The 24,331-nt window shown below is 37.2% G+C and overlaps 1 protein-coding gene across 1 annotated transcript in view; it reads left to right on the top strand.

The window, feature by feature from the left end:
• The first annotated feature begins 6,700 nt into the window (after positions 1–6,700).
• The window catches only part of LOC149085809 (uncharacterized), a 56,768-nt gene continuing 39,137 nt past the window's right edge, over positions 6,701–24,331 (top strand). The window contains exons 1-5 of the mRNA XM_089232228.1: positions 6,701–7,515; positions 9,486–9,580; positions 14,081–14,159; positions 17,287–17,354; positions 22,544–22,615. Of these exons, the coding sequence (XP_089088354.1) occupies positions 6,712–7,515; positions 9,486–9,580; positions 14,081–14,159; positions 17,287–17,354; positions 22,544–22,615 (1,118 nt within the window). The 5' untranslated portion in view covers positions 6,701–6,711. The remainder of the gene's footprint in view (positions 7,516–9,485; positions 9,581–14,080; positions 14,160–17,286; positions 17,355–22,543; positions 22,616–24,331) is intronic.

Genomic DNA, 24,331 nt, shown 5'->3' with positions numbered 1-24,331 from the left:
TGAAGGAAATAGTTTTAAAATAAATGAAGGAAATAGTTCTAAAATAAATGAAGGAAATAGTTCTAAAATAAATGAAGGAAATAGTTCTAAAATAAATGAAGGAAATAGTTCTAAAATAAATGAAGGAAATAGTTCTAAAATAAATGAAGGAAATAGTTCTAAAATAAATGAAGGAAATAGTTCTAAAATAAATGAAGGAAATAGTTCTAAAATAAATGAAAGAAATCTAAAATTTAATTAAGAAATTATTCCAAAACTAATCGAAAATTCAGAATTAATGATAAAGATAATTCCAAAATTGATGAGAATCCTGAATTATTAGAATAAATAATTCCAGAATCGATTCAGAAATAAAAAATTTCCTATGTGAAGCTCAAGACAATCACCCACATTATTGAAACACTTCTGACACCATGGGGAAGTGATCAGCCCAGTTTCCCAAACTTTAACTTTTTTCCTCCTTGTCAACCAATAACTTCTGAGGGGGTGATGAAATGGTCCAGAGGAGCGAAGGCTGCAACGAGATGAATTTGAATTTCCCTATAGATTAATGATTTAAAACTCATCTCACCTATTGCTTGCTAGCACCCAAGAGTTCAACAGCCCAATTGGAAACCGCTTCAAGAATTAACATTATGCTGGGTGTAGTCAAAGCACAAGGTCATTGAAAGGGATAGATTCCTCTCTCCCCGCAGAAAAAATTTCTGGCTATGTAAGAGAACTTCAGATCTTAAACAGCTACCTGAGGCGCGAGTGGATGTCTGGCCAAAATTTTTCTGAGGTCCTACCTGACTAAAAATGGTCTGCCTATGAATTTACATGTATACTAAAGAAAATTTGAAGACGACCTCGCCAGGCTCGGGTGAGTTAGTGCTAAGATGACACTGTTCCACCCGTCTAAGGCATACATAGACAAGTTCTGGGGGAAGGGCACGATGATATGCAATATATAATGGTCGCCATGGCCCCGCAAGGTTAGGTAGGGCCCGGGACAATCCAGCCCTTCATGCTACAAATTCACTGTTGAAGGACCCATGAAAAGTTTGGTCTGCGGGCCCACAAAATATCCCAGCCTAGGGACCTTTCTTCAGTCTGTGGGGGCCATGATGGTCCATAATCACCGGATTTATTACATTTACGGTAACTTACACAAAAAATGTATAGGTTACCCCACATCCTTCGGCTGGGATCTTTGGCGTCCCATCCCGCACAGTAAATTTGTTCTGTGAAAAATATAAAAAAGTTAAAAGAATTATCCTGAGCTGTGTCAGACCCGTAATTGTGGGTGGACATGGGTCACCAGCATAGACGGCGATAGGCGTGAACATCTGGAAGAACACGATGACGTCAATTCATATATTATATATATATGCCTACGGCTGGAATCTCAGGGCCGCAACCACGGCCCCCACATGGGCGGGGCTGACAGGGCTTTATCTCTGGGGCACGAGACAATTCTCATAATTTTTGCTTTTTCACGCTATAAATTAACTATAGAAGAACCCGTGGAAAGTCTGACCGGGAGGGGCTCGTAAAAGATCCCAGCCTAGGGGCCCTACTCCAGGATGTGGGGGCTATGGCCGCAACTAGGGGGGGGCAGGTGGGTCAGGTGCCCCTGGCGCTGAACCAGAAGGGGGCGCCGAATTCACCTTTTAACTGTTTCTTCTACATCAAGGGGCGCCAAAATACCGGCTTGCCCCGGATGACGAAGTATCTAGTTGCGGCCCTGCTCGGGGTATCCACCTCAGGAACCAACTTTTGCAAGGCCCCCCCCCCCCCGAGGGTGGGGCTGACAGATCTCCAGCCCTGGGGTCCAGGAATATGGACGAGATGGCCTGGGACGCTTCTCAGTATTTTTCACGTTATAAATTCATGATATAGGGGCCCGTGAAAGATCCCAGCCTAGGGAGTCCTGCTCCAGGATGTGATTACCATGGCCTTGGGCAAAGCAGACATTAAACAAAACCCAACCCCTCAACATGGGGGAGGGAATTTTTTTTTTCATTATATAATCTGCATTAATAAATCCGCGTGAACCGAATAGGACCATTTCCAGTCGACAGAAACGTAAAAAAATTCAATTATACTAGGTATTTGTATTTTCCTAGCGTGGCGCATCTGTTCCATCGTTTGCATATCCACATATTTTTGCCTTTTTACACAATAAAGAAGAAAGAGGAAAAAGCGATGAAATGAAAAAAAAAAAAAAGATTATTTCTTGAAATTAATATTCATATCACAAAAAAATCCAATGAAAAGGGAGGGGGGGGGGGGGGGGGCTTTTCTTTTCAATATTTGCTATTCCACTTTTCCCGTGGTATTTATGTTAGGATGTTTGCTAACGTTATTATTTTGTCGCCAACGATAAATGGCCAGGCCTGACCACCCTCTACTAAATTAACCAATCAAGGAACAGATTACGGGCTACCGAACATTTTGTCTGTAGATATCGTGAATATGCATCGCCGATATCGGAGGTTGCGAGCCGCCCGACGGTACTGCACAGGTACTAAAACTAACATGATTCTTCAAATAGAGATCATTCCGAATTTCTTGCGAAGAGCTTGCAAGCGAAGGGGTTAAAAAAAATGTAGAAATAAATCTTTTTTTTTTTTTCTTTTCTATATGGGAAGTAATATATCGATTTTTTTTTTTTCAAATTCAATTTTTTTATCTGCTTTTTTTGATTTCAGAAAATTCTCCAATTGAATCTACGGGATTTTTTCATTGTATTTCATGTGCCCGTTGTCAATTTTGAAGCGCACAACTGAAACAAGCCGTCGGAACATAGGGGCTGAGGTCATTTAAGCCCCGTCCCAATAAATTTCGTAAAAGAGAGGGCTGATTTCCCCCCCCCCCCCCATTGATTTTTTGAAAAACCAATGCAATGCACCCTTTCTCTCCAGCGTACGCTTTTTGAGTCCCGTACATACGTGACGACCAGCAACTCTTTCAGCCTCCTCAATGTCGGTGCCTCTGACCTTAAATTTTATGAATTGATGTAGGGGCGCGGTAGCCCAGGTCGATAAGGTACTCGCCTAAAGTACCAAAGGATGTTAAGAGGTGTCGCGAGTTCGATACCCGGTTCGTCTCTGTCAGAAAACTTTTCTGACACAGGGGTACAACAAAAAAAAACAGCGACAAGACCGCAGGAAAAAATTGCTACCGCAAGAAGTCCCCCATCGAGGGGTTAGCGCACCAACCTCTCGATGAGTATAAAAAACAAGCCTACCGTTCGGAATCGGCAATAAATTGTAGGTCCCGGTCTAATTAGCCCAAGTGTGCAGAAAATGACCGTGGTGCGGCAAAAATGATCAAATGAATTGATGCAGTTGAATATCAAAAGACAACACGGAGATTTTCATTTTCATGCTTGAAAAGATAAAAATAAAAAGCTGAAATCAATGTTTTTGGATTGTAGTAAAAATCAGCTCGAAAGTAGGTTCGTCTAATTATTTTATAATTAATTTTCTGCACTTCACATCTCCAAGCAAACTCAATGTTTCCAGAATCAAGAGTACAATTCAATTTCTAGAATTATTGATGTGGCGGAAAAGCTTCACTAAATTTCCATATTTCTACAATAAAATCGGCAATTTTAACAATGATTTCTATGAGGATCATCCTGTGCATGCCCCTCAAAGTGATGATGATTATGACGTCTATGAGAAAAGCCTCATACAGAGATTTGTGGGACATCTATGATTAATATTAGTTGCTGCAGTAGGTAGCGATTTTCGACCGAGGAACAAAAGTACTCGATATCTCATTTTAAAACAAGCCTTGTTTTTTTTAATGTTTGTGTGTGTGTGTGAGAAGAGAGAGAGGTGGTGGGGGGGGGGGGAGATTTTAAAACTTTCAACATTAGGCACTGTTTATATATGTAAGTGCTAATGCAGCCTTTATCTCATACCGTCCGTCGTAAAGGCATGATTCTAGTTTAAAAAATTCTCAAAAGGCATTCAAAAATTACCTTGTACCAGTTTAGAAAATGCAGTGTGTAACAAAATAAAAAATCGAGAAAAGTTGGGAAAGGACACCATAAATGAGGGAAAGGAGTGTCGTTCGTTAGTTTAAGCCACTGAGCTATAAGTAAAGTTTACTTATAGCTCAGTGGTTTAAGCCAGGCATCTTCAACCCGCTGCTTGCCAGCATCACGGTGCTCCCTGAAGTACCCAGAGTGCTCGATGCTCGTGTTCGATTTGGTGCTCGTGAGCACTTGATCAACATTCCCAATTAAACACCTTAGAGGAACTGCATTCAAGAATTGAAATCATAATCATTTCATGTATTCGTATTTTAAATTTGCCGTATGGGTGCTCTTCTTTTGATGATGGGGGTAGAGGCAGTGCTCGCGATGGGAAAAAGGTTGAAGACCCCTGGTTTAGCTGTTCTTTCATAATTTTCCTTCGATTTTTGAATTCAAATATCTCAGCGAATATTGCTGTTAAAAACATGGGATATTTTTTGTTGGCCTAAGAAGAGACAGAGCAACAATTTTCTAATTGGAAGTTAGAAAACAAAGGGTCCATATAAACATTTAGATTTTTTTATATTTCGTAACACACTGTGTTTTCCCTTTCCAAACTGGTTTCGGGTAATTTTTGAACGCCTTTTGTTAGTTTTAAAAATGTTTTTATCGTTTTTAGTTAAATTTGCTTTTATCGTTTTTAGTTAAATTTGCTTTTATCGTTTTTTAGTTGAATTTGCTTTTATCGTTTTTATTTAAATTTGCTTTGATATTCATTTTCTTCTAATTTTAATTACATTTTCCTCTTTTAAATCTACTTTTTTATTCATTTTTGATTTATTCTTATTTTTCATTCGTTCTTATGTATGCCGCTGTGGTGGTCGAGTGGTTATAGTGACGGACTCGCGATGCGAGGATCCGGGTTCGAACCCTACAGTGGTGGTCGGCTGAAGTTGGTTTTCTGTGGTTCCCAACTTCAAGGCGCAAATGCGAGCCGATCTCCCCTTTAAAAAGTCTCGCCACAGAGAGCAACAATAAATCATTCAATCATAACACTTCACTCATAGTTAGAAAAAAAACTAGTGGCAGATGGCAGCACTACACATAACAAGAATTACAGAGAAACAACAAAATTTCACGTCAGGTTTCACTACACGTACACGCACATTCCCGCATGTACCGATTCGTTGGGGACAATTCCATCATCGGTGTGATGTGATCACTTGGAGAACTTTGTCTGGAACCACGGAAGTTCTCTCAGAGGCCACGGCATCGTCTCTTATATAAAAAGCGGTCTTACTCTTACAATTAAATTGATAACTACATTTTATTCGGGAACAGGGATGATCTAAGTCGAAGATAACAGATATCTGTTATGATAGTTGTACATAGCAAGTAATTGAATAACCAGAGTGATAACTAAACAATGTTATCACACCCAGAGCCGGACTCGGCCATTGAGCTTTAGCGGCCCTATACAATATCCATAAACACGTGCTCCCCCCATAAATCTACAGCCCGTTGTTCGTGAGCACCGTGGAACTTGCAACCAAGCGGTACCAAAAGACACTCTAAATCAAACAAAAGTGACCATAGAGATACAGACGTTATTTTATAATCCGCCACATGCGCAGCTTATTGTAGTTACCACACAGCTTATACAAAAAATTGTATGAAATCGAACGTATTAGTATGGTTAAATATGCGCCGACACTTACAACCAAATATGTTTCCATCAAATATGGAAAGACAAAATGGGAAACTGGGCTCTCAGTGTATTTAATAGGAGCTTAGTGGAAGCATTAAAAACAAAAGGAGAATCTGCGGGTATAATAGATTCTGATGACATTGAAATTATTGCATGTTGGTGGGAAGTGATGAATGGCAAAACTGTGTAGAGGTGTTCACAAAAATAATGTGTGTCAAGAGCCGCTGAAGTTACACGATTTTAGTTTTAAGTTTTTGAATTGCATTTTCAATTAGCTGCATAATTGGAAAGATTCCCCCCCCCCCAAAAAAAATGGACGTTTAACATATGAAACAGATCTCGCCATAACATTGATTACCCACAGTGGCGTCGGAGCCGGGGGTGCACAGAGCTAGTTCAGCAGCAGCGAGTAAAATCGTAGGCGAGTAGCTAGTAAACTCGCTCAATGTAAATGAGCCTTAACTAGGCTGACCATATTTCCTCGGGAGAAATACGGTTATTTGAGATTTCAAATACCAGACATCGCCAATTATCGCCAAAACCGAAACAAAATTGCCAAATATTGTTGAAATTACGGAAAAATCACAATGGTGGGAAATGAAGCATTACTGCAAATTGCAGTGCATTAAAATGAATTCCACGAAAAAAAACGTTCACGAAGACAAAAATGTGGGAGATTAATATTCTCATTTATAGTTGTAATTATCATAATATAATTTATGAGTTGAAAAATAATTTCAATCTTTAACTTCAATAAAGAATAGAAATTCAAGTACGCTTCGTGTAAAATACGGGAAAAACCGGGACACTTCTGTAAAAAAGTTGAGGCGACCAAAAAAATACCGAGGCCGTCCCGAAAAATACGGGACGTATGGTCACCGCAGTCAACATGGACTTCAAATAGCATTTAAACAGCTGACCATATCCAGCTCAAATATTTTGGGCTACTTTTGAGAATGTTTTTCCGGAAACGAAATACTTTTAGGATATGGGAACTGTGTTGGCCACACCCGCCATGTAAACAAAAATAGACATGGCGGACGCAGTGGGGCACGCCAACAAGAAGAAACGCAAGAAGCGTAAGCACACGAAGAAAAATAAAAACGAAGCGCTAAATAAACGACTTAAAAGAGACGACGACGAAGAGATCGAAATCATAACCGTCGATGACAGGCAGTCGAACGTTAGGCGACCCTTTTGGCAATGGGATCCTCCAGGAGGAGACAAAACAGACGGAACTCCTAGGGTCGACTCGAAAAGTGACCAACGGGAAAGAGCTTCTTCTTCTAGTCGCAAAGTCGGCGATGACAGGTGCGCGTCCAGCGACCAGCAAAGTCGGTCAAGTTCGCGGGGCAGACGCGACAACAACGACCACCAAAGAAATAGCCAGCCCCTCCATAATGAGAGGGAACAGTCCAATCGTTACAGGAATGTCCATAATGATAGCCCGGATCGGCACAGCAATACGCCAGCGGCGGCTCTCTCCAAAGCTGCATCGAGAGTTTTCAAAGCGGCCTTGGCTTCCACCGTCGAAAGTCAAAGAAGCCAATCACATGTAAGACCAAGTTTGGATCAACAAGATGTGCCCCTTCGTAATAGTAATTCGAATTTCCAATGTAATGTGCAAGGTTACTCCCCTCCTATCAATCAAAGTTATTATCCGATGAAAAGTTCGAATCAATCCGACAACTATTCCAATATCAATTCTTATATCACGTATCCTAATTTAAGCTTCCCGCAAAATCATGAAACTGGGTCTTTCTCTGGGTATTATGGTTTCGAAAACCATGATGTATATAGGCTAGAAAATGATTATAGAGTTCTTCAAGAAGAAAATATCCTTTTGTGTGTGTGTGTTTTTATTTTCGAAATCAGTTAATTTCTAGTGTATGATATACTTTTTTGTCTGCAAATTTTTGACTGTGCCAAAACACAGTGATATGTCGCCAACATCATCCTCTGTAGCACTGAAACATACACAGTGGATTGTGCCTATAATGTTTTTAAAAACGTGTTGTGGGAAAACATATTAAAGGGGAAATCTCTGAGTATTAATAACAGTTGGGATCATAAAAATATGTGTAGTACTTAAGAGGAAAACATTCTAAATAGGAGCATTATAAGGGGGATTTACTGTATGATTCTGATACTCCTGTTGTCCTAACTGAAATCCCAGCAAATAATGCCAATTAGAGTGGCGATAAAGGAAATCGCCAAACAGTGGTATACCGTATATTGGGAATCTTTCTCTATTCTGGGAAAATGACTGGTGTTGTATAGACTATAACTTTTTTCTTGTTGAAAGTTTGTAAGCCTACAGTGAATCCCACACACATATAACATTTTTTGAAAAAACTTTGTTAGCTGGAAAACACTCTAAATGAGAAATATCAATGGGTATCAAGAATTGGTACCATAAAAATAATTTGAACTAGGTGGGAAAATGTTCTAATCTAAGTGGGAACGTTATCCACTGTATATCTAGTATTTAGAAAGAGAACAGCTAGGCTAGCCATCTACAAGAAGATACTACGAGCGAGAATGAATCGTGTATGCTACCACTATAGTAGTCCAGTTGACGACCAGTCTTACAGTATAATCTCCCTGTTTTATGACAACAAATGGTGCTGGTTTTAGTGGTCAGTCGTTATTATCTTACTGAAACAAAATGTTGCAAAAAGTAAGCATTAGGCTTTGGCTGTAACGAGAGCTATACATAGTTGATGTCACTCTTAGTTATTCATATAAAGTGTAGAAGATCTGAGTGGAAATAATTTTAGATATAGGCCTATTATGACTAAAGATACATAAATTTTTTGTAAGTAAAAAAGTCTGAAGTGTAAATTTTGCATTTATTCACAAAAATAAAAAAATAATCGAATTAAGAATTTCATATTCATTCGCAAAACATTTGGTCAGAAATTTTTCGTTCATCCATAACAATATGCTTCAATTTGGCATTCATCTGTAAAAATATTTTTCAAATGAAAAATTTGGCATTTATTCACAATAATAAAATTCCAATCAAAAATTTTACATTCATTCACAAAACAAAAAATTTAAAATGAAAAATTTTGCGTTCACTCACAAGAAAAATTTTCAAATTAAAAATTTTTACATTCATCTGCAAAAATATTTTGCAAATCAAAAATTTTGCATTCATGTACAAAAAGATTTCAAATCAAAAATTTTGCATTCGTTCACAAAAAATATTTCTAAAATCAAAGAAATTATATCAGTGGTTCTGCATATCGTTACTGCATTTATCCGGATTGCGAAAAGGCCCGATATCTCAATTCCTTTCTAAGAAATCAAATTAGGCATGTCCAGATCTTCTATTCTTTGTATCTAGTATTGTATCAGTGAAAAAAAAGGGTAATTTTTTCTAGGCTATAGATTACTGTTTTATCACCAGTTTCTAGATTGTGCAAATTCTATGAGGTTACAAGCCAGAGATCATTGCGAGTAAACTTTTTACTTGCTTTGACGCTGCTCCTCTTTGGGGAGGAAGGAGAATGCATGGTACAAATGTTTGTCCTACGATATATCGTGAAAATATTTGCTGCATCATTGCATGCAACACAAAGTGAGACAGTTGTGTTTTTAGTCTTCTGTCGATTGCATAATTTGATGGTTTTTTAGTATTTTTGAACATATGATGCATTTTTGCCTAAAACATTAAGATGTATTACAGCCCATTTTTCTTCCAAAATGTGGACTGATGGTTGCTTGTTTTTCCCCAATATGTAAATTTGTAAATTTTTATGCCCTGGCGAATAATTATAAGTCCTTAATTATACTTTACATCAAAGGTTAAAGATGGCTTTGGTGAACGTTATATCCGAACCTGGTGACATCAAACCAGAAGTCCAAGTAACTTTTAAACATGAAGGGCTGGCAGAGTAAGTACTTTTACGTGTTTTTATAATTCTATTGAAAATGACTAAGGTTAACACAGCTATGCAAAATATTACTTATAGTGACATTTTGAAACATGGCAAGTGTAACATGGCACGTTTAACTTATTACAGCAAATAAATTAACAATGTTTTAGCATCAGGGTTTGATATCTCCGTTTTACTTGACATTAAAAAGTTTCTTCAAATGTATTTTTATTTATCTCTCTGAATTATATAGAGCAAAGTCCAAGGTGTAAATCATTTGACACATGAGAAATCAAAATCTTGAGTCAGCGAAACGCACTGATAAAATATTTTTACTATTTCTGTTACTTTTTCCTTTCAAACTGAGCACAACTCCAGCATATCACCATGGGCAATTTATTACTGAATGAGTTGTGCCAGAAGTGTGTGCTTCTGTACCTAACAGTTTGAGTGCATATCTAAGAGTTTTGTATGAATTTTTTGGTGCTGCCAACTATTTTTCAAACTATAGGTGAAGTGTAATGATTGAATATTTTTACTAGTGTAGGTCTGTTGCTCTTTGTGGCAAGACTTTTTAAAGGGAAGATCATCTTACGCATTTGCACCTCAAAGTTGAAAACCACAGAAAACAAACTGTAGCCAATCACAGACTGTGCTGCCGATGGGGATTCAAACCAGGTTCTTGCGGTGTGAAGTTTTTACATCACTAATTACTGTACCACCACACAGTGACACTTTCTTGATATTGGCCTATAGACCAGGTCAAAGGTGGGTCCACTCTTTGTATGACTTAGGCTCGTCTAAAAACTTATCTGGCTTGTGGTCAGTTGGTCCTAATGTAAGACAATATGATTTTTAAGGAAGGAATGATTTTATTTTTAATTTGAGCAATTTGAAAATTGGTTATTGACAGAGAATGTTTCATTATGATTCTTTTCATTAAATCATTTTCTTATATATTTATGCATTTCAGTTTTACAGATTCACAAAGTTATAATTAAAGGTGATTATAATTAAAGTTCTCATACTCTGAGTTAGTTTTTCTCAAACACTGCTTATCCGAATACATTCAAATTTCTTTACGATATCTTAATGAGCCATGTGAGAGAGATTTATGAAATTCAAAAAAAAATTCAATTTTCAACCACCAGGTGAAAAAGTGGAGCTTTTTGTTAAATTTTCCTCTTTCCCATGGACCATATATCATATACACCAAGTTTCAATGGAATATGGGTTTCAAAACAGGTGCTACATAGGTCGGAGTAGTGTCAGTATACTGAAACTACTCAGACCTATGTAGCACCTGTTCTGGTAGACATATTCCATTGACACTTGGTATATGCACTATATGGACAATGAGAAATGTAATAAAAAGTGCCACTTTTTCATCTGGAGGTCAAAAATGTAACTTCTTTTATTTTATAAATCTCCAATGGTTTCATTAAGATATCCTACAAAAAAAATTCAGTATTCGGAAAAGTAGTTTTTGAGAAAAACTACTCAGAGTACACACATGATAACTTTAATTCTAGTCACCCTGCATATTTACACTGAAGAGACAAAAAAACTGGTACACTTGCCTAATATTGTGTGGGACCCCGCAAGCCGGCAGAAGTGCCGCAACACGACGTGGCATGGACTCGACTAATGTCTGAAGTAGTGCTGGAGGTAATTGACACCATGAATCCTGCAGGGCTGTCCATAAATCCGTAGGAGTAAGAGGGGGTGGAGATCTCTTCTGAACAGCACATTGCAAGGCATCCCAGATATGTTCAATAATGTTCATGTCTGGGGATTTAGGTGGCCAGCGGAAGTGTCTAAAGTCAGAAGAGTGTTCCTGGAGCCACTTTGTAGCTATTCTGGACGTGTGGGGTGTCGCATTGTCCTGCTGAAATTGTCCAAGTCCGTCGGAATACACAATGGACATGAATGGGTGCAGGTGATCAGACAGGATGCTTGCGTACCTGTCACCTGTCAGAGTCGTATCTAGACGTATCAGGGGTTCCATATCACATCAACTGCACACGCCCCATACCATCACAGAGCCTCCACCAGCTTGAACAGTCCCCTGTTGACATGTAGGGTCCATGGATTCATGAGGTTGTCTCCATACCCGTACACTTCCATCAGCTCGAAGCAATTGGAACCGAGACTCGTCAGATCAGGCAACGTGTTTCCAGTCCTCAACAGTCCAATGTCGGTGTTGTCGGGCCCAGGCGAGGCGTAAAGCTTTGTGTCGTGCAGTCATCAAGGGTACACAAGTGGGCCTTCGGCTCCGAAAGCCCATATCGATGATGTTTCGCACGCTGACACTTGTTGATGGCCCAGCATTGAAATCTGCAGCAATTTGCGGAAGGGTTGCATGTCTGTCATGTTTAATGATTCTCGTCAGTCATCCCGTTCTTGCATGATCTTTTTCTGGCCGCAACGATGTCGTAGATTTAAGTTTTTACCGGATTCCCGATATTCACAGTACACTCGTGAAATGGTCGTACGTGAAAATCCAAATTTCATTGCTACCTCGGAGATGCTATGTCCATCTCTCGTGCGCCGACTATAACACCATGTTCAAACTCACTTAAATCTTGATAACCTGCCATTGTAGCAGCAGTAACTGATCTAACAACTATGCCAGACACTTGTTGTGTTATATAGGCGTTGCCGACCGCAGCGCCATACTCTAATTGGTTCCATATCTCTTTATTTGTATATGCATGCCTGTTTCAGTTTTTTTTGGGTCTTCAGTTTATGTGTTTTAGAACTTGCTGTTTTTTGTTATCAGTTTGATTAATTAATTACTTCAACCACCCTTTCATTCTTTTATTTTTCTCGTTTATATGTATCATGTTCTTTGGAAGCTTTAGACCTTGGGGGGTTCTTCAACGCCGTATGTGGCCTGCCAACAGAAAAGCTTACATAGTTAAAGAATTTATAGAAATGATTGGTAAAAAAAACCTCACTGAAGAAATAATTTTCTGAATTTTTGAAAGCAATGATTTCATAATAATTATGAAATTCATAAATATTTCTTTCAATAATTATTATTAAAAGAAATAATTTCAGAATTAGTGGGAAAAGAATTATTCGAAATTCATGATAATTCAAAGATCTACTGAAACTCACTGAAAATGTAATTCTAAAAAAAAGCATATGTTTGATAAATATGCAAAATGGATATATATAACTGACTATAAAATTTCAGTAGAAAATTAATTTAAGAATTAATAAAATTTAGTTCAGAATGAATGAAATTCTCCAATAATGAGTTTTCAACCCTCAAAAGAATGAATTTAAATGGCATTTAAGAGTTTTTTCCAAATATTTTTCCCTTTTTTTTTTTACAATTTTTTTGTTAATTTCTGATTACCCTGGGAGGGGGGCATGGGGCCCCATATCCCACTCTCTGAGTGTCTCTAAAAAAGGGGAGGGGGGGCATCACAGGATTTTAGAAGATGCTTTCGTGGGGCATTGTGAAAAAAAGGTTGGGAACCGCTATTGTGTGGGTGTCATGATCCCCAGAGCAGAATGTGCCAAAATCAGTGATGTCACAAAATCTTGTATGTCGCAGAACAATTACAACTACTGCAAAACAATTTAGAAGAATTTTAAGAAAAAGTGTGTCAAAAAACTCTCTTACATGAATGGGGATTTTAACCGCAGAACATTTCCAGTCGAAGGCTCATTGCAGAACAGTGCTAAACATTCTGCATTGGGGATCATGATGAACTCCTTTGATGAGTTCCCAAGTTTGATTCTAACATGCAGAATAGTTGTGGTTGCCTGAAACTGATTTTCTGTAGTTTCAGAACTTTGACGCAAACCAGTCTATCTTACGGGAAAAAAATCTGGCCAGAGCAAGTAACAGAGATTCTAACATTTAAATTGCACTCATAAGAATAATATTTCTTCATTGTCAGTTTTTGGCTAGAAGATAGATTTTAGCACCTGAACACACTCTACTCTAAACTTACGTAAATGCATAGGTAGGTTCCATGATTATTAATTTCTATGCAGCCACCTCTTTGGAAGTAAGATGGTTGCAAATTTCCTCTGTGCGATAGTCTAACCATAGCTATATATGGTTAATGAGCAGCTAAGATAACGGATGGCTTCACATTATGCTTCATTTAGTGCTCTTGCTCCCAGGTTCATGCCCTCCAGGTTACGTGTCTAGCTTTCGTTTTCTTTCTTTTCATTATTACACAAACTGGTTGAGACCCCTGGCCATCCTTGAGCATATATAGCTGACTCGTTGTTTGTCTTGTAACTTCACATCCAGTCTACATTACTCAAGCTCAGCAAATCACTTGAGTATAAGCTCAAGTGCTCGTAATATGGACCACCTTAAATAGGAAAGGAGCGGAGAACATTATTGTCTGAGAGGAGTGATGTATGTACCTGCATTTTCAATTTAAACCTGCAAGACATCTATTTACACCATTTGCTATTTATCAATAATTTTTTTAATGGAATTTTATTACTTCTGGAAGTTTTATGATTGACATTTCATTATTTTAGGAGATTCCGATTAAGAATCGAAAGTTTTATAGAAGATTTATTTTTGAAAGAAGGATATGCTATCAAAGACCTGTTCCTGGTTTGTGATTTTTTCTTCCCTTTATCACAATGTATTATTTGATGTCTGAGTGAGGTGAAAAATTTCTTCATTTAAGCAATTTCCCCTTTTGTAATATGATTCCTCATTTTCGTATAGCCCTGGTCGCTGTATAGAGGAAGAGTGCGTTTTCAAAAGATGTATGCCATAGTTTTCCTCTTTCAGGGTGATGTTTCTGATATCAAAATAAATGTTTGTGTTTATTGTACATGAATGCCTTGAAAGAAAAACTGTATGATTATCATTATTGCTTCTTGGTTAATAAATTATGATGACATACCTTTTTCTGAAATTATTTTCTCCTCTCTCTCAGAAAAGATTTTTTTAAAACAGTAGGTTAGTTTCTCAATAACGGTTTTGCTATATAGCGCAGGTGGCTTCAAAAGTTCGTATAGTGTAGGCCACATTTGATATTAATAAGATCAGCCGGCCTTAAGCTATACTGCACACATGTTACCATATAGTTCAGCAGGCCACACACTGGAAACTGCTGGTATAGAGCGTTTTTCTTACTCTGACCACAAAGTTTTGCTTACAAAAATCAAACTATTTATCACAATGTGATGAAATTTTTTATGAACATACCTTGGTGTATGTGAAACACTGTAGCAATATCAAAAGTTCTTCCACAGTTTCTCTAGTTCTTGCTTGGACATGTGTCTGTGTAAACAATTCTGTCCTTAAATGCTGGTTGTATTGATGCATGCTTTTGTCACTTGTCATGCACCTGATATCAGTCGATAATTTTATGTTTAAAACCAATTGCTCATAATTACAGTCTGAGTCATTACTTAGTGGAAAAGCACTTTTGTACTATCCAAATGTACTCAAAAATATAGTTCACTAGCTATAATACCCGGCGCTGCCCGGGTTTTCTTTAATGAGGCTTTTTTGGATCACATATCTTCCTCTTTCTTTGAGGGACATAGAAACCGTGTCTAAGTCAAGCAATATGGCAACTTCCTGCGCGACTTCATGAAATAAACAAATCTAGATTTAAAGAAACATAGAAACAAATATTTTTTTTCCTTTTTTTAAGGGGCGCTGGGTATTTCGACCCCCCCCCCCTGAACTTTAAGTTATCCATCTGCCCGTTTCAGCTTTTAAAAATGCTTAATTGAAGCTGTGGAATTTCTTCGATGTACTTTATGGGCTCATAATTAATTTTAAAACATCCTAAACTATGAATTTATGCAGTTGAATATCAAAAGACAATACGGAGACATTAATTTTCATGCTTGAGAAGATATAAATAAAAAGTTGAAATCAATGTTATTGCATGAATGTCCAACTCAAAAGTAGGTCCAGCGTACTTTACTTAATATTACTTACTTAAACAGCGGTTTTACTTAATATTTAATCTCCCGTGCTTCGTATATCTCTAATCAAACTCAATATTTCAGAAATCTAGAATTCAATACAATTTTTAAAATTATTGATGTAACAGAAAACTCCACAAAATTTCAGCATTTCTACAGTAAAATCAGCAATTTTAACACTGATTTCTATGAGGATCACTCTTTTCTTGACCCTCAAAGCGACGCTGATTATGACGTCTATTCAAAAAGCCTTGTTACTGGCAGGATTGAATATGTATCAAACCATTATAAAGGCATAAACTATTATACATATGCATATACTAACAAAATTAAAGAAGTGACAAACCCTTGTAAAGGCATACACACGTCTGAAACGCATTGCTAGGGAACCACGGTAACCAAAGTAAACGTTCTGAAAGTGATTGTTGATGCCCAAAAACCATTGTTGCCCGACAGTTTTTTGCCCGTTTGGGGCATTTGTCCTGCTCTGACGAAATTTTAAAGTAGCCTATCGTTCAAGTTGGGTCCCATTTGGTATATATGCAAAATTTGGCGACGATTGATCTAAAATTGTAGATTTGTATAGAGAACATAGACACACACAGACAGACAGAAAATCAATTTTATATATATAGATAATGGCATGGTGTCGATAATTTATTGCATTGTTTGTGGAAATCTCTCCTACAGTATCTTTATTTGTGTTTGATTAGACTGTTGGATGTGCATGAAAGAGGAAGTCCAAAACTGTCACAAACTATAACATAGCTGCCAAGTCTCCCAAATTTTTACTCTATTTTCCAGACTCAAAGAATTCTTTCATCTCCAGAATTTTTTTCATAATCACAAAAAATCCTGCTTCTGGGAAAAAAATTTCCTAATGAATTTACCTTCATCAAAACTTCCCCCCCCCAAAACAATGGCACGTGTAATGTTAGTTGTCGCCACCATGCTAAAACGCATCGAAATGTTTTAATTTGTCAAAGAAACGATTAAATTTGCTGATGCTGTCCCTTGACATATGAATCCGAGAGCTTACCTTTTGTTTTTGATCAGCATATGTCCCATTTTTGAGCCAATGCTCAAATTTGGTTATTATTTCACTTAAGATATGAATGGGGGGGGGGGTAAATCTCTACAGTATTACTTTTATGTGTAAAAAAAAAAAAAATCCATACTTTCCTTTCAAAAATATTTTTATTTGTGTCTGAAAGGTTTTCATACCAAGTCTGTATTTGTGCGAGAATCTCCCCAATTTTCATTCTCCAGTGGTAGCAGCTATCAGGAGTCTGTCCAGATTTTTTTTAGGGTTCTGCTTTTGTAGAAAATTCTCTTTATTTTTGTGAAAATAGTCATTAAATTTGTTAAAAGTAAATAATTTTGCGAAAAGCAAAGCAATCCATTTAATTTATCACAAAAGAAATGCCAAATTTATGGTTTCATAGTTCATTATTATTACCAATGATAATAGACTATTTTCACTACACCGGGAAGTTGCAATTGTTTCATAGCAGTAATTTGATAAGCCCGTACCTCTGCTATAAATGATAATCAGGTTTAGGTTGTAAGTGAAATGCTCTGTAGTACATATGTATAATTTTTTTTAAATAATATCTGATTGAAAATGTTTCAAGACGTGTTTGTCAACAAATGTTTCAAGCAAGCACATTCGATTTCATAGTTGATTGCAGAAATTATTTTGAAGAATTCATAAATGGAAGATATGGAAAAGTTTTCTATGAACACTTAATCTTTTCATCTAATCATAATTTCACTTATTTGCTTTACAGGAGAAGCCTTTATTCAGGACGAATGACACATCTGCTGTTGAAAATTACTGTGACTCAAACGTGCCTTTGTATCCTTATTTATAGGTATTTTTAAATCTCATTTGCACAAACTAAAAATTGAGATGACTTTGAATCTTATGTACCAATTTCCTGGCTGCAACTACCGAAATATTCAGATTCAACCCCTTTTTCATTCTGGTGTGAAACGCTGTTAAAATGCCCAATGGAAATGGACAGAGATTGTGCATCTGATCCAATCTGTATGTTCAATTCAGCTGTAGTTGTAATACTCTGTAGTTTAAAGCAGAAATGTGTCAGATGTGATAACACTGAAAAAGTTGATTCTATTATGCCTCAATATCTCATTTTAAGCCAGAGGTGTGCAACCTCTGGTCCATAGGCCAAATGTGATCCATCAAGGGGTTTCATCTTACCCATGAAAGATATTTCGGTAAAAAGAGTATCAGTAGTAAACGGCTTACCATCCTTCACGCAAAATGTGGAAAATTGGGATCCATACGGGTCATTATCAGTTATCACCAGAAAAATTGTCAAGAGGAAGTAAAAGCTATAAATAGCCAAGTTGCTAATTATAGCCAAAAAAAATTGTCAAAGGGAGTAAAGTTGCCAACTATCATTAAAATTGCTGAAAAATCACCGGTGGCAGGAAATAAAGATCTACTAAAACTCATTGAAAATGTAATTTTCAAAAAGAAAACGTTTGACAAATATGTGAAATGAATGTATTTAACTGATTATAATTATGATAATTAGAGTTTTAATCAGGATTAGAACTAGAAGGGGGCAACTACCTGGGGTGGCAAAATTTAGAGGGTTGTAATTTTAGGTAGGAACAAAGAAAAACATCATAAAATTTCCAAATTTTCAACTTGTGGAAGCAGCAAAATCATGCTTGCAGCAAAAATCTTAGTTATGGCCCTGGTTATAATTATAATATTATTTATAACTAGCTATAATACCTGGTGCTGCCCAGGTTTTCTTCAATTACTGAGAGGATTGAAAAAGTAACAAACCATTATAAGGGCATCTAAACTATCATACATAGTATTGGCAGCACTAAAGAAATGGCAAACGATTGTAAAGGCACATACATGTCTGAAATGCATCGCTAGGGAACCATGGTAACCAAAGTAACAATTCCGAAAGTGATTGTTGAGGCCCAAAAACCATTGTTGCCCAACAGTTTTTCACCCATTTCTGACAAACTTTTAAAGTAGCCTATCATTTAATCCATGCCCTGTTTGGTACGTATGTAAAATTTGGCGACGATCGATCTGAAATTGTAGATTTGTATAAAGAACACACACACAGAGAAAATCTATTTTGTATGTATAGATCTCAACCCTTTAGTGAAAAATATAAAGACAAGTAAGATATGTTGATAATCTCAGAAAAAGGGGCATTCTATAGAAAAGTCGGGAAGACTGAAATCATGGTAATGTTCCAGAAAATAAGACCATGTGGTCAACTTATATATTCCAGTTTCCAGAATACCATATATGTTCCAGAAAATACCATATATTTGGCCCGCGGACTGAAAAGGTTGGGCACCGCAGTTTTCAGCATTCAAAGATTTATCAAACCACAGTGAATATAGTTGATAGTTGACCTTGAAATTTTTATACAATAATTATTTACTTGCAATGCAAAAATTTAAAGTGCTTTGTAGCCAAGTGATTACCATACTGACATCATTTTTAATAGGAAACTTACTTAGTTTCAATCTTTTATCATTCTAGCAAAGAAGTATAGTAATTTAGACATTTCAGGGGGGCAAATTTCTGGTTAACTTACCTTTACATGCATGAAAATGACAACACAATGTAACACAATCTAAAACTGGAAACCTAAGCTGGTCGAGCTGATGTTAATATATTAGGAAAAATAAACAATTTGAAACCGTTCCCCTATTCTTCTTACATTCATTCTACCTTTATCTTCATACTTTCTACCATATTATAGACAATATTTTTGTTATTGTTACATTCTACGACCCTTGTGGTATTTCTTTTTTATAGTATACTAGCTATAATTCCCAGTGCTTTTCTTCAATGAGGATTCTTGGATCATGTGATATCTCCTTCTTCCTTTGAAGTACATACGAACCGTGTCTAAGTTAACCAATATGGCACCTTCCTGCGCGACTCGTGAAAGACACAAATCTAGATTTAAAGAAACGTAGAAATGAATATACAAGGTGTTTCAAGAAGAATTATCCGATTAAAAAAGTCATAACTATTCGGCATTTAATCTGTTTTGATCGAATAATGTATAGGCAGAAAGAGGGAAATCTCGGGTTTCATGCAGTTGCCAACAGGTAGCGCTAATGCTCTTCCTTCCCGCTACTTCAGTGTTTGTCAAGATTGCGTTTTCCCACAGTAGAAACCGATTTGGATGACTTCATTTTCCAGCAGGCCAGGGTACCACCACACTTGTGCTTGGATATTTGAAAACTTTTTGAACAGTCGCATTCCCAAATGATGGATCGGCCGTAAGAGACCTGACGATTCAGTTAAACATCACTGGCCTCCAAGATCGCGAACCTCACAGTGTGAAATTTCTTCTAGTGGAGGTTTATAAAAGACTACGTTTATGTGCCTCCCCTTCCAGCTACATTGCCGAACTGAAGATACGCATAACATCAGTTGTGAAAATAAATGTACACGCAAAAGTTTGGGATGAATTTGACTACTGTATGGACATATGCCGTGCATCCCAAGTTGGACCTGTTGAGCACCTTTAATTTAGTTTGTAATAAAACTTTATGATTAGCCATGTATAATATTAAATTAATCTTACGTGTCTATGTTCAGTATTTTTTGTAATATACACATTTCAAATCGGGTGATTCTTTTAGAACCACCCTGTATTTTTCCCTTTTTTTTAATGGGAGTTAGGTATTTTGATTCCCCTTCCCTGAACTTCAAGTTATCCATCTGTCTGTTTCTGCTTCAAAAAATGCTTAAATAAACCTGTGGAATTTCTTCAATATACTTTACGATACGGGCCCATAATCAATTTTAAAACAACCTAAACTATATGAATTTATGCAGTTGAATATTAAAAGACAATTCGGAAACATTAATTTTCATGCTTGAGAAGATATACCTATATACAGGGGTTGAACAAAATAATATGAACACCTGTGAAATGAGACAAAATCTTTATTAATAGGCTGTTGGCCCTCCTTTTTCATTAATTACAGCTTGCATCTATTGTGGGATGGACAAATACAAGTCATGCACAACAGTCACAGGGATACGTAGCCATTAATTCAGAATGTGTCTTTGGAGGTGGAAACCTACTGCACATTTTGGCCTGCAAAATACCCCACAAAGGTTCAATTATATTAAAATAAGGAGACCGAGCGGGCCACATGAGGTGTTGCAGTTCATCATGGTGTTCATCAAGTCAGTCTCCGACAATTTCAGCAGTGTGAATGGGGGAATTATCTTCTTGGAACACAGGTCAAGAATCAGGGAACAAATATTGCGCCATTGGATGAAGATGGTCGGCCCGAATACTAACATAAACTGCTGCATTAAGTTGCCCATCCAGGACAACAAGTGGGCCGAGACCACGGTGAGACATCACGCCCTACAGCATCACTGATCCCCCCTCCATGCTTAACAGTAGGAAGGAGACAATCAACGTCATAGGCTTGTGCTGGCGTTCTCCAAACGTAAACACATCCATTGGAATAATGTGAACGACGATTCGTCTGACCAGATGACATTCTCCCATTGTTGTTGTGTCCAGTTCTCTTATATTTGTGACACCATGTTTGTCATTTCAAGGCATTGCATGGTGTCACCAATGATTTTGGAATAGTCGCTCTACCTTGTATGTTTGCTGCATGCAGTTCACGGCGGATAGTTCTTGTCGATACACCTTCCTGTAGATGTGTGTTCATCTCAGATGTTATCTGGAATACTGTTATTTTGTGCTTTCTGGCCATTTCAAAACCCTTCTGGGTCTATCAGCCATCTTCGACTTTTGGCCACTGTTATGCTTGGTAGATGATGTTTTTTCCTGTTTGCTATAGGCTGTCATTACCATCGACAAAATACTTCTCCCAACACCAACAAGGGTGGCCATTTTCATTACTGTGGTCTTGGCAAGACGGGCTTCAACAATCATGCCTCTTTCGAAATCTGTGAGGTCAGCCGTAATGAAGTTTTAACGCCCCAATATACATCACATCTGAATGTTATCACTGCTACGACTAGAATGATGTGTGCACATTATCCTCCAATAAGTGGAACTCTTCCACACTAGAGGACGGGCGTATACGACAAGTTCCCTCGAGTGTTGTTTTTTGCACAGGTGTTCACATTATTTTGTCCAACCCGTGTGTGTGAATAAAAAGTTGAAATCAATGTTATTGCATGAGTATCCAACTTAAAAAGTATGTCTGGCTGATTATTTATATTGAAGCAAACTCAATATTTCAAAAATCGAGAATTCAGTACAATTTTTAAAATTATTGATGTGGCGGAAACCGAATTTCAACATTACAGTAAAATCATAAATTTTAACACTGATTTCTATGGGGGGGGGGGTCGTCCATTGCCTTACCCTCAAAGTGATGATGATGATGATTCTGACGTCTATTCAAAAATTACTGGGAGGATTGAAAAAGTGGAAAACCATTGTAAAGGCATAAACTATTATACACATACTGGCAGCATTGAAGAACTGACAAATTCTTGACATTTGAATCAAACACAAAATTTGAACAACACAAAAAATTGACATTGTAAAAACATATACACGTCTGAAATGCATTGCTATGGAACCACGATAATCAAAGTAAACGTTCCGAAAACGATTGTCGAGGCCCAAAAAACCATTGTTGCCCGACAGTCTTTTGCCCATTTTGGGCATTTGCTCTGCTCTGACGAACTTTTAAAGTAGCCTATCATTTAAGTCAGGTCCCATTTGGTATATATACAAAATTTGGTGACAATCGATCTAAAATTGCAGATTTGTATAGAGAACATACACACAGACAGAAAATAAATTTTATGTATAGATTGCTCATATTCAAGTCTGTAAGACTTATTCCCTGACTGGTACATTGGTTGGGAATTTTTCCGACTTTACCATTTCTCTCGAGGCAATGAATATCACCATGATGAATGGGCCTTATCATGTTTGATTCTTTCTGTTCTTGTTTGTTAATGAATTGCTATCTACAGCTCTAAAAGCATGTTGACTTGACTCTTGGTAAAAGATATGATGTGGATTCAAATGTTTCTGTAGATCAAGATAACACATCTAATGCTTGGAATAAATTTTCCATTCGGTAAGTATCTGTTAAGCTAAGTTTTGAGTTTGTACGTTCTTATTGCCAATGCAGACAAAAATAAAATGCATAGAATATTCTATTCTTTGAGGTTAAGGCAAGTTGAATATTCAACCATAGATCAACGGTTACTGATTGACTCTATGTGTTTTTTTAAAATAATATTTTGGAGAAATAATTTCTTTTAGCATCTGAAAGTTGTTCAGATTATTGTGAAGCTAGTCTGCCATTTTTGTTAACCCTTCAAACAGCATCGACAAGATATCTTTTCCCTATACCCCTTAGTCTGTACATACTGAAAATCGGAAGAAAGCCTACTTAATTTTGAACAAGGTTTAGTGATTTCTACTGTGCTGTGGGAAAAAGGTTAATCAGAAATATTTAATAAGCATTTTTTAATTTAAAATATTCACACAAGTCAAGTTGATAGTGTTGTTGATTTTGGGTCACAGCTAAAAGGTGCAAGTACCCCTGCTTTATAGCATCACATGCCAGAGATATAGTTGAGGAAAGGGCTACCACACAGCATGAGAGTAGTTAAAGTGTAATCATTGAACAGGTGTGGAACCAATGGAAATGTTGTTTGCCTAAATTCAATTAAAGACCACAGGCCAAAAGACAATTTTTGACTCTGATGGGACAGGACATTGCCTATGTATAACAAAATTTTAATGTACTTGCATCTTATACAAATACAACACCACAACAGGCAAAATGCCCAACGAGGTGGCTGAGAAAAAGATACCCATAGTAAATATGAATGTCATATACAGGGTGATCAGCGAAAGCCCTTATTTCAAAATTAAATATCTCTACAACAAAGATCAATAGAATTATGCTGTAAATGGTATGTTTATTAGCAAAACTGCAAGAATGTTGTACAGAAATGTCAAAAACTTAGTTACAAAAACTGTTAACAGATGGCGCTGTAATCAGAATGATACCTATAAATAGCTTTTAAAACGTGCTTCGAAGTCTAAAGCGATCAGTACGACTGTTGGATAGTGAAAAGAGGCTAGCGTGTAGAAATTGAAATAATGTATTCCATTGAAGAACGTGTTTTTTTGGTACTGGAATATCACAGTCCTACGGCAACAAGGTGCAGTTTTCAAAACCAATTCAATGTTCCAGTTGGACCCGATGCGAAAACCATTCGCATGCTCTTCGCCAAATTCGAATGGACTGGCAGCGTGGATGATGATCGAAAGGGAAATGTTGGGCCTAGGCAAACTGTAGTCACTCCTGAAAATGCAGCCAAAGTTTCTGGAATTGTTCAGCAAAATCCTAGGAAAAGCATCCGAAGAATTGCATCACAGACTAGTTTGAAGTACACGAGCACGCAAAAAATATTGAGAAATAGCCTACGGATGTTTCCATACAAAATCCAAAGTCATCAGGCCATACCTATGAAAGCTGTTCGACAAAGGGTTGACTTTGCGAATCAGATTCTCACAAAGACTGACAACGAAGGATTTGATGTGGGCTGCATCTGGTTCACAGATGAAGCACATTTTCACTTGAATGGATTCGTAAATAAACAAAACTGGAGAGTTTGGGGTTCCGAAAATCCTCATTTGTGTGAAGAGAAACCACTGCACTCGACTAAAGTTACTGCATGGGCTGCAGTATGCGTCAGAGGCATTATCGGCCCCTTCTTCGTGCGAGAAACGATTACTACTGAACGTTACATGGTTCATGCAAGATGGGGCTCAACCA

This window comes from Pholcus phalangioides, unplaced genomic scaffold (genome assembly GCF_987345545.1).
Source record: "Pholcus phalangioides strain wild (caught in Gottingen) unplaced genomic scaffold, Ppha-v1.0 ptg000005l_1, whole genome shotgun sequence".
NCBI classification, from domain to species: Eukaryota; Metazoa; Arthropoda; class Arachnida; order Araneae; family Pholcidae; genus Pholcus; species Pholcus phalangioides.
Note: the sequence above shows the minus strand (reverse complement) of the source record. Positions and strands in the feature narration are given on the sequence as shown.